Raw genomic sequence first — 12,074 nt, forward strand, 5'->3', positions numbered from 1 at the left:
GATGGATACGACTACACAGGTTTACCTTTCCACTATGAGATATCGCTAAATTTTGGTGCTATTGGCACTCGTGATGTCTTTGTTGACAGTTAGTAAATGCTATAAATGAGAAAGTATTAACCTATGATAAAATTATTACTCAGCAGGAGGTAACCAGACGCGAAAAATCGATCAAAGTTATGACTAGGGCACCCGTAACCCTATACATATGCTCATATACTAACGGAAGAGGATAGAACTAGTATAACATAAATATTATACGGGTACCATTTGTATGCCAACAAAACTTAGCTCGATGATGACAAGAGCGTTCGACCAAACCAGGGGCGCCTGTATAATGCCTACCAAATGTGGAGTACAGCCCACCTTTCTGACACCCCCTATCTAGTTAGGATTTTGGTCTAACTGCTCGAGATAACACTTAAATCGAACGAAATCAAGTAGGGTAACCAAACGACAGGATGGACCAGAATTTCTATCCGTGAAAAAACGTTTGTATATAATTTTAGCTCTTTAAACTTTTCATAAAGGAATGCACTGTGGCTAAAAAAGAAAACTGTGACATCGAGAAAATCTGAAGTCCTGCCAAAATATTAGTTTCAATCGATCAGTGGCGAGTTACTTGTATGACCCGATGACGCAGCTGTTTCCGCTGTGACATCACGCAATCCCTTCTAGCCGTATAGACCTACGAGCGTATAACAGGGTATATAAGTGACGTGACATCTTGTTCCAGTAGCCTCGTAAGAACTCCAGATTAAAAGTAAAGAGTTACCAGGAACATCAGAAACTAATCATTGTACCCGTACAGGTCCGTGTCTATCTCTCGTCCGAAATAATAGTGGTTAATTTATATGTTGTCTTTTAAGTCACTCTGTGTGATATATTTATTGCATGTCTATGAATTGCATAGAAAGGTGAATCAAGATCACAAGAGGAGGTGGGGGGGGACTCCGTGGCTTATTCGGTTTGCCCGCTAGCGCAGCGTAATGACCCAGGAGTCCTCTCACCAATGCGGTCGCTGTGAGTTCAAGTCCAGCTCATGCTGGCTTCCCTCTCCGGCCGTACGTGGGAAGGTCTGGCAGCAACCTGCGGATGGGTCGTGGGTTTCCCCCGGGTTTGCCCGATTTCCCTCCTACGGTAATGCTGGCCGCCGTCGTATAAGTGAAATATTCTTGAGCTCGGCGTAAAAACACCAATGAAATAAATAAATAAATAAAATCACAAGAGGGATTTACAGATGCTGATTCTTTTTAAACGAGGCTTTACAACCACCTTTCAGCCCACAGCACCCTCCGGATCGAGAAAGAAGTCAAGCCGTTGTGCCAAATAGGCCTATGTGAAAAAATATTGTCATTTTGCAGAATGTTATTTAATTTACCATATACCTAGTGCCGTTACCCAGGTGACACACAGGCATCCTGTATTTTTTCCGTATAGGATGGTTCATATATGCATCCCCTGACTACTTTCAACAGTAACTACTTTCAATATTTGTAACGGGAAAGTCCTGAACTGGACGCAGAATTTGGTGTGACGTAACTACAACAACAACATTAAATTGTAAAGAAAACACATTTTATGGTCTTCGTTTTTGCGCTCAAAAACGACACGCATCCTCGTAAAAAATGACTGACGTTCTTGGTAAGAATCCTTAACTTTGTACCCAAAGCAAACCTAAACACAAAGTTGTCACTAGTTTCATCATTAATTTCCATGGGTGCGCTGTGATCATTGCTGTTGGTTTTGAAAAATTCCAGTGAAGTCACCGGAGCTACCGCCACACATGACCAGTGGTTCGGCCCCTACACGGCAGCACAAGGCTAATATTTTCAATAAATGCTGACTTTGCATCACTGTTGTAGAACCAGACTTCCAGTATAGTCGTCATCATGTAGCCGTTCCTTTCAAACAAGATGGGATTTTAAACCATACCGAACGATGAAACTTTGCTAGCATAACCCATGTCTATCTGTCACGTGACAACAGGGCGCGAGGGGATTCCTGTGGCATAGGGATTTTGAGTTTCGCGAAGCTGTGGCCTTGTAATAGTCTAAGCTCGGCTGATATACAACAGGCTGATCATGAGAGATAAATAGTTCATGCATTTACTTGATGTCAATAAGGCTGAAGGACAAGACTCGGCCTACATATAAACCTTACGTTTTTGTCCGGAACTTTCTCTAAAACTAATTTGCTTGTCCGTTTCAATACTGCCATCATGACCGCGCTACCTCACTAAATCATCATGCGGGAAAGCAATAGTCACGATAGCAACAGTCACGATAGTAACAGCCACGATAGCAACAGTCACGACAGCAAGTCACGATAGCAACAGTCACGATGGCAATAGTCACGATAGCAATAGTCACAACAACCACAGCAAACTGACACTGGACAGCTTGTACCTGTGGTGCAATACTAGGTTGGCGGTAAATGAGCGAAAATACCTAATGACTGGTGAACGAAACTATTTAGCGATTGGTGAACGAAACGACCTAATGACTGGTGACCGATATAAACTAGTGCTTGGTGAACGAAAAGACCTGATGACTGGTCAACGAAACGGCCTAATGACTAGAAACAAACTAGTGTCCGGTTAACGAAAAGACCTAATGACAGGTGAACGAAATAAGCTAGTGACTGGTGAACGAAAAGACCTAGTGATTGCTCAACGAAACGACCTAGAGACTGGTGAACGAAAAAGCTAGCGACTGATGAACGAAACAATATAGCGACTGGTGAACGAAACTATCTAGTGACTGGCGAACAAAACGACCTAATGACTGGTGAACGAAACGAACTGATAATTTGTGAACGAAACGAAATAATGACTGGTGAACGAAACGACCTAATGACTGGTGAACGAAACGACCTAATGACTGGTGAACGAAACGAACTAATGACCACTGAACGAAAAGAACTAATGACCAGTGAAAGAAACGAACTAGTGACTGGTGAACGAAACTACCTATTGACTGGAGAACGAAACGAACCTAATGGCTTGTGAACGATAAGATCTAATGACTGGTGAACGAAACGACCTAATAACTGGTGAACGAAACGAACTAATGACTGGTGAACGAAAAGACCCAACTGTTCATTCCCTGTCTTATCATCTTCATACACAGGCAAAATAACTTTCATGGCAAAGCTGGTACCTCGCCGGGACTTTTCTTTGCAGAAACAACTGGTTACACCTTGGTACACCTGATGCAAATATTTCAGCCACGGTGGAAATATTTGCACCGCGGTGGAAATAATTTACATCGCGTTAGAAATTCTCGTGATCTTTGAAACCTTATTTTTGTTCAATATCGCCATTTTTCTGTCAAGAAACGTGAGGTTATGAACTTCTTGTCAACTGAGCATGTCTAGCAATTGTTTGACATGTATGCACGCGTGGCCTTATATTTCACATAAACAAAGAGAGTAAAGACTTAATTTAATATACAGCGACCATATACTTCTACAAACCTCTACATGTAGCAAAAAATGATATTGCTGTGGTATCTGCAGCCACATAGACGTTGTAGGACATTTGTGTCGCCAGGGCAATAGGATAAGTTTTGATCGCAGATCGGCAAAAGTAAAAATAAGTAACTAATAAATAACGAATACTCTAGTATATAATTTAATTCCATGGCCAATTGCTCCATCACATAATCTTACACACCCAGTGTATGCTCCTGCATTAATCTAAACAGTACAACAAAAGTAAATTCCCCCCAAAACGTTGTTTGATATCTGCCTTGATATGTATCAGATCGCAACGCAGTTTTGCACACACCATCCCAGTAATCCGGCGAACGTGGTATGTCAAGGATTAACGTGCAGGTGCACTTGTGCGCTAATGGGCATGCACAAACTGAAAATCGGTCGATTTTGAAAATTTCACAAAAGGAGTCTAGATTTTCTCACCGCCAAATTTTGATTTCATCAGAGAATTCGTGTTACCAGTCCTGAAATATTCGTGCGGGCGGGCGTTAAGGACATGACACACGCCACAAGAAATTCATGCGGTTAAATATGACCTGTCATAACACCGTCACGAAAGATCAACCATGCTACGTATTATATTCAACTATGCAAATAAATGCGGCACAGCGTGCTCGAAAGAGCAATCATTGACACTATTTGTGATGTAATTCTTGAAAAATAATCAGTAGTTGTTACATTACTACAAACACGTTTATAAGTGATAACAGACAAATACCCGTATATAACTGTTTAACGATTTTTTTATTTATTTCCCAGTCGTCCACTTTTACTTTGGTCATATTGTGTATCAAATTGTCCTTTCATATCAGGCCTACATTTGGAGCAACACTGAAAGATTTATAAACCCACATTGCCAGTTACTACATTTGTCTGCACAGTTACATGGTACTGGGTATATTTCACCAAATAAACTGAATAAACGACCCCATAATACATATGATCAGCAAATCGATGTCGCTTGGGAGTTGTGAGTCCCTGCCTGGAGATTTCCACATCCGGATTGCTTTCTCAACTAACAGATCACAAATCTAATCATGAGTTCACAACATGGCGATCCCTACAGAGAGGTACGTTTAAACCTGGTGTTACTCGCAGTTTCATACCAAAAGAGCAAACAATTAAAACTTGTTGCCTATCCGAGATTTATTCTATTTTAAAGCGAGTAGTCTTGTGTCCTCCTAGCTTGGTGCTCAGCGTACTAAAGGGTGTATATGTCAAAAACTGACTGGTCACTGCACTGGGTGTCTGACGTTTCGGTATCCATGGCGTTCCAGTGTTGGCATTGCATAGAACCTCAAGCTAGTCTGTCTGTCAAATAATTGAGGAGCATGTTGGTGCCATACGCGTACAGGATGCATTTCTACTGTATCTGATAACTTGCAGGTTTTGAAGCAATTTGATTTATTTAATTATTATTTATTTGTTTTGTGTTTACGCTGTAGTCAAGAGTATTTCTCTCATACTATGGCAGCCAGCATTATGGTGGTAGGAACTCAAACATTTATGGATTAACGAGCCACTTCGCAACAAAGGGTAACTACCAATGCCTTTCATGGCATGATTCATCATTATGTGTACAATGTTCAAAAAAGTACAATTTCAGGTTTAATAAAAGAAATATTTAATAGGGTAATCTTCTTAGAATAAACCAAAGGCTAAAGAAATACTAGTAGACAAGATAAGGGTTATTGTGTTGAAAGTACTAACACAATACGGTAGGTCTTAATTCGACTGTGGTGACACGCCAGTTCTATACGTATTTTCCCAACTTAATCTGTGTTTTCTTTTCGCAAGTCATTAAACACATGTTTTACATTAAGACGTCGACTCACAACTCAACCGTGTAAGTTTTTTAATATCAGATTCCTGTTTAACGTCTAAGGCGTTTTAAGTTTGATATACGACCGACTACTGTCCCATAAATTGTGTCTGTCCGTATGAGCAGTTGCCATAATACCATAAACTCCCTAAATTATAGCACGTCAAAAAAATTTTAAAAAAATAAAAAACAACAACTTCCGTCCCCTAATATGGAAAAAAATGAACCCTGTTAATCACTGTCTGAGTATGATTACCAAAACTGCATGCTTCCGAACATGCTAACGGAAGTAGATTGAGTGAGTCAATTCACTATAAGTGCCCGGAGGGAAAAACAATCCTACTCTTGTACCCACGACAGCTGCTACTAGATATATGGCAACATATGCAAATAATAAGTAAGCAAGAGCCCCACAGCGGAAATGATAGCATTACACAATTGGTTAATGTGACTCATGTTGTGCCGTTTTGAATGTTTCTTTATTTTTTGGCCAAGAATTTGACTGATAATGAGCTGTGGGGACGAACGACACCTTATGTACATCACAATGTAATCAGTGGCGTTCAGTGCATGCAGTCAATTGTGTGCCTAGTAGAACCATGAAAATGTTTCAAATACAAAAACAATATGTGAACTGAGCTTAATTATTGGTTGTTGAACTTCATTTTACGCAGTCTATCACAAACCACTCTTGACTACAGCGTAACCCAATCAGGATTCACAGCTTTGAAGAACTTTCCCGCTGGACGCCAATTTGCGCTTGACGGAATGTGACTTCCGCTTGAAGATTACGGAAAAGAAATGGCCGGTAGATGCTTCAGTGCTTGATACTTGACTTAAGCTGGTTAAGAAAAAAAGGTTTCTTCTGCAATAACCATATTAATAGTGGCGGCAACACTGCGCAAGAGGTATACTTCAGAGAAAATACGTTATCGTTACGGAAACCGGGCAGATTAACTCTGGGGAACTCACGACCATCCGTAGGCCCAGCGTCAACACATGAACTGAAGTGTAAAGTCACATCAAAGTTGTATTGGCTGGCATCTAGGTTGCATAGACTGGTTTACAGATGCATGGAATATAAATGGACGTTCAAAGTCAGTAATGGCAAGGCATGGTTAACGTACAACACAAACCATCAAAGAACTAAGGAAGAAGCCAACAGTTTTCAGGGTTGTTGGAGAGGTGCTAGGAATGTCGTAGGCGAATGAATGAAATCAGCATCCAAATCGTGTACCATGTTTGTTTATAAGTTGTCGCTATTCAAAATACGTATCTCAGTCATTGCGAATGTTCTCCAACGCGGCGATATGATTCAACAGTGAATTCGGGGGAAACATTTGTCAACATTGTGTAGGTATTCCGATAGGTAAAAATTGTGCCGCTCTTTTGACAGATCTGTGGGTCTTTTCCAGTGAATATACGACTATATGGAAAAAGTTATATAAGTGTAATCTTCACTGATGGTCATCATGTGTATCCTAAAGGTATTGCAGCACAAAGAGTAATTCCAGAGCAGCAACGAAAGTGTGATAATTAGAAAATGGTTACAAGTAATCGCTAAAATACGGCTTCTTGTCAATTTACATCAGTTAATCCAGAGAGGCCTCCGCGACGCAATGACTCAGGAGCTTCTGACCAATGCGGTAGCTGTGAGTTCAAGTCCAGCTTCCTCTCCGGCCGCACGTGGGAATTTTTCACTCACATGACGAGAACTCATTAGGTGTGCGTACATATACGGTGTATTCTTGTGGCAGTGCGAGTCCTTGCCGCCAAAGTGCTGCCGCGGCTGAAGTATCAAACCGAAAACACCAGACATGACACCACACCAAGTCACATTCAACTGACACCGGGTCAGTCAAACTTGTTTCCTTGCTTTGATCCCGGGTCTCCGCTCTGACGGTTAGGCCACCGATGCGGTACATAAGTATTGGTGAATGCAAAGCTACAGAAGTGACCATATGTTGCCCCTTTTCGCGGTTGTCATTGTAAGCATACTGCCAATTTCCATATATCTACTGTATAAAAGGGAATACATTTGTTCGGGAGTATATCGAGGTGTTTGAGTAAAACTGCTAGCCTTTGATCGTACTGGCGCCACTGACGAAAGCTCCACTGGTCCCGATATCTCAGTCGGTAGAGCGTCCGCTTCGGGGGCGGTAGATCCAGGTTCAAGCCTGGATCAGGTCACACCTCAGACCTTAAAAGAGAGAACTGTAACTGTCTCGCTTGGCGTTCAGCATGAAGGGGATAGTGCCACGACTGGTTGACCCGTATCAGTACAATAGCTCCAGCGGAGCGACTTACTTGCCTTCGGTAAGTCGTGGGGCCTCCGTGGCTCAGTCGGTTAGCGCGCTAGCGCAGCGTAATGACCCAGAAGCCTCTCACCAATGCGGTCTCTGTGAGTTCAAGACCAGCTCATGCTGCCTTCCTCTCCGGCCGTACGTGGGAAGGTCTGCCAGCAACCTGCGGATGGTCGTGGGTTTCCCCCGGGCTCTGCCCGGTTTCCACCCACCATAATGCTGGCCGCCGTCGTATAAGTGAAATATTCTTGAGTACGGCGTAAAACACCAATCAAAAAAAAAAAAAAAAAAAAAAATCGGTAAGTCGTCTCAGTGAAGCAGTACTAGATAAAAGAGCAGTGGAAATCCGTCCTGCAACAAGAAGGTACATTACACGCACTCTAAGGATTCCTTCGTCGTCATATGACTGAAAAATTGTGAAGTACGACTTCAAACCTCAAGCACTCACTCACTCACTCACCCACTCACGAAAGCTCCATGGCAGAGGAGAAGGTGACCTCAGTATGGCAAGTCAATAGAACACGATACATCCGTGACCTTGTGAAAGCCATGACGTGTTTAACTCGATCCCACAGCTTCTATGAACTCCTGGACCAAGTTCTAATCTTCAGATTTAGGCGAGGGATTATGTTCTGGATTAAAGATCCGTTTGCTATGGATCAGATTATAAGAATTAAGACTGACCAAGCTTTTAATTCATTTTTCGAATATTTGGTTTTTGATTATTCTTCCTTGTAGTTTTTTTTATTACTGCTCTGTTGAATGAAAACCGATCGAATAAAAAGACAAAACCGGGAAACATTCTAAACTCTCTTAATGGACCGTAAAAATTAAATGGGTTTGAACGCTGCTAATGCGCATATACGGACGGCATGATTCGTCCAGTGTATTGACTTCCTTTTCCTTCCTATTTTTTTTATCATTGTTATTTTTTTGTTTCATTTTACTTCCGGCCTCGGAGCAGCTTTTTTCTTATGTAGGCCTATACTGGTTTACACATCTGCTAGACTTGTAGGGTGTAATGGCGATACACAGGTACAGAAAAAAAACATGCGTCGTATGACGCCCACAGAGTGCTGTTCAACCTACTTAGATTTCCTGATGTTTGATAGAGGACATGAAATGTCACCTTAGTGACTTCAGTCTATTTATATTGAGAGGCTTGTTCGGAGCGGACAATTATAACAGATAGCGTATGCCACATTTACATATGTATAGCAAGAATGTCTCAAGAAAACTCAACAGACATTGATATTCCAGAAATAATTCTGCTCTTTCATGAACAAGTGTGTGACCCATGAATATTTTTATTCAAACAATATATTTCTGTTCACGGATGTTCTGTGAAGCTATTTTGCATGGGCGTTTCTTTTCGTCCTCTAAATCGACCAGCATTTACTACCTTGTGTCATGTGTGGTTTAGTTTTACGGTAGTTTATGGTAATCCACAGGTTAAACCGCGGCGTTACCTGTCATGACCCCACCGTGTTGTTGCACGAAGTAACCAAAAGCGCCCGGCGTCTCCAGTGAGACTGACGTGAATACCACTGCCTTTGCCCGCGTAACCACTGCTGATTAGCCAGTATTATGGGTTCGGAGGCGGCTTGGCAGTGGAACCACACGAAGGCCCACTGGGATATGTTATGTAATTCTGCCTCGATCTCAGGGTAAACAAAGTCGACAATTCTCAGGGTCGTTTTGTTTTTTTCCTCTCTCTCTCTCGGAGCCTCTGTCTCGAACTAGCAGCAGAGGTCATGTGTCTGTCATACATCGTTAGAGACTTGTTGTTCAACCTTATAGCCCTGTGGGTTGATACATTACGTGAACAGCTCTGATTGGAGAATTGTGAGTGAGGTTCATATATATATAGGCTGTGGATCGTGCTTGTTAAGTTGCTCTTGTTGTTATATTAACCGGACATGAAACAGTGTGAGTGTGCGTGTACGTGTAGATTGTAAAGAAGAGAAGCTAGACAGCGCCATGTAAACCACATATCAGCCACATATCACCCCGGCTTGTCACTTACAGTTCACCATGTCAGATACGGGCGCTCGCTTTTATCTGAAGACGAGTACAAAGGTCGTCCGTAACTCCAGCTGAATCCTAAAGCCAAATGTAAGGCTTTACGGTGGGCTTAGACGAAGCCATGAGACTTGTGAAACGCTTGTTTAGACGAAAAGCCTCGGCTAGCTGCCTGCTGAGGTATGTGGCCTCATGTTGTCTTATAAGCTGTCTGCTACTAGTCACCTGCCATGTCGCCCTCAATTCAAAATGGCGCCCCCTGGTGTTGGACTTTTCGTCTGCTACCTCATCACAGAAAGATTTTATTGACTGGCGGGGCGGGAAAATCGATGCTCTGAGACTGTCGCAAAAAGTTCGCAGGCTGTCGCTGGACAGACATGGGAAAAACCAGGAGCCACATGACCAGCCGAACTTTCCTGGAAACCCAAAACGAGAAAAGTGGCAAATTACCTTTATTACAGACGATTCCAGAGATCCCCAAAATGATGAAACCATATTAAGAGAAACGAGTGACAATTCCAAAAAGCACAATATTAAGGATGCTTTTAACCGTGGGGTAAAATTAATCGCAAATGCATTCCAGAAGAGCTCTAAGAAACCCAATAATCATGCTACTCGTAAAATTCCATACAGCAGAGATTCGTTAAAGTTTGTTGGAGGTCCCATTAACCAACTTCCAGGGAATCAGCCACCAAGTTCTGGTCTTAAAACCATTTTATTGTGGACACCATTTTTTGGTAAAAAGGACTGGTTGCCAGAGAACAAGCTAAACTGTAGCTATCCAGGGCTGGTTGATTTCCACGGTTCTTTGCCTTGCAAGATTTCATCTGACAGATCTGATCTCCCAAACAGTGACTTAATTATCATCCATGCCAACGACATACAGTCGTCATTCGATCTGCCCAAGACCCGTTCAGCCAATCAACGTTGGTTATTTTATTGTCAAGAGTCGCCAAAACATACGTATCTGGAATTGGATAACTTTACTTCATTATTTAACTACACTGCTGTAATGAGGAAAGATGCCGACTACGTAATTCGGCATGGTGGCATTTTGCCGAAAGTGAAACCTATGAGACAGACAAAATTCCTCAGGCACATAGCCAGAATCATGGCTTCAAAAAAGCACCTTGTGGCTGCCAGGATAAGTAACTGTGCCCCGAAGAAACGTCTGAATTATATCGCGGAACTTCAAAAGTACGTTGATGTTGATTTTTACGGATTGTGTGGGGACAAAAAATGCCCAAAGTCAGAGGACGAGTGCAACGGAAGCAAAATGGCAGCTTATAAATTTTACTTGGCTTTTGAAAATTCCAATTGTCGGGATTACATAACGGAAAAATTCTGGCTTCCACTTCACCACTGGAACTCAGTTCCAATTGTAATGGGAGGAGCTGGTCCCGAGGATTATAAACTGGTAGCCCCGCCTCACTCCTACATTAACGTTGTTGATTTTGCTTCACCGCAGAAGTTGGCTGAATATTTACAACTTTTGGACAAAAACCAGACAATGTACGAGCAGTATTTCCATTGGCGGCGTCATTATGGAAACCGTCGAAAGAGGGACTACACGTGGTGTAGCATGTGTGCTGATTTGCATAATGGTTCTAAGCCAATACAATATTACACAGACTTGAAAAGTTGGTATCACGAAGAAGCTTGTGTAAGCTGACCGTAAAAGTATAATATAGGCAAATTTTGTTTAAATTGTTTTTATTTACATATTGTCAGATTTTCTATATTACATATTTCCTTAATTCCTCACTCTGTTTTCTGTATATATATATATATATATATATATATATATATATATATATATATATATATATATATATATATATATATATATGCATTTATCCTTTTAAAGTCAACATTTGTGTTGTTAAAGTCTCTTGTTTCACTGACACGTGAATATTTTGAGCTGAAATGAAAATTGGTGGTTGACTTTTCATTTAAATGAACGGAATATTCATTCCCTTTTATATGGAACATATGGATGTAATGCATATGCTTATTTATATATACGCGTTTTATAGCGAGTATGTAAGTTTTATAGTCAACTGTAAGTGTGTCCTTTTTAGATGCCTTGGACCAGGGCTGAGTGAATATTATTTCTGTCATTATTCAGTTTAAATGAGTGTTTACATTCGGGGAAATTCTTGATGAAATGTCAATCCAGTGGAAACGAATTCCACAAAACCTCATTCACGCAATGGTAAAGATGTAATTTCGCCATCATGTCGTATATCACATGACCTATACGCTTAAATAGATGGGATAAGTTTACCAATTCAAATTCATGATATGAATGAAGCGTATTAATGACTGGTGTGTTAGTGATATTTTGACCTCTGAACTTTCATTCACAACATCAACAGGCATGCATATAATGTTGGCTGAGGCCTGAATGACGGGACCACTCTATAGGC

The 12,074-nt window shown here is 41.4% G+C and overlaps 1 protein-coding gene across 1 annotated transcript; it reads left to right on the plus strand.

Annotated features, from left to right (window-relative positions):
- Positions 1–9,376: 9,376 nt before the first annotated feature.
- Positions 9,377–11,408, plus strand: LOC135468392 (4-galactosyl-N-acetylglucosaminide 3-alpha-L-fucosyltransferase FUT6-like). The gene has a single exon (XM_064746633.1). The coding sequence runs from the start codon at positions 9,770–9,772 to the stop codon at positions 11,315–11,317; it is 1,548 nt and encodes a 515-aa protein (XP_064602703.1). The 5' UTR covers positions 9,377–9,769; the 3' UTR covers positions 11,318–11,408.
- The last annotated feature ends 666 nt before the right edge of the window (positions 11,409–12,074 follow it).

The sequence above is a fragment of the Liolophura sinensis genome, chromosome 6, assembly GCF_032854445.1.
Source record: "Liolophura sinensis isolate JHLJ2023 chromosome 6, CUHK_Ljap_v2, whole genome shotgun sequence".
Taxonomy (NCBI): domain Eukaryota; kingdom Metazoa; phylum Mollusca; class Polyplacophora; order Chitonida; family Chitonidae; genus Liolophura; species Liolophura sinensis.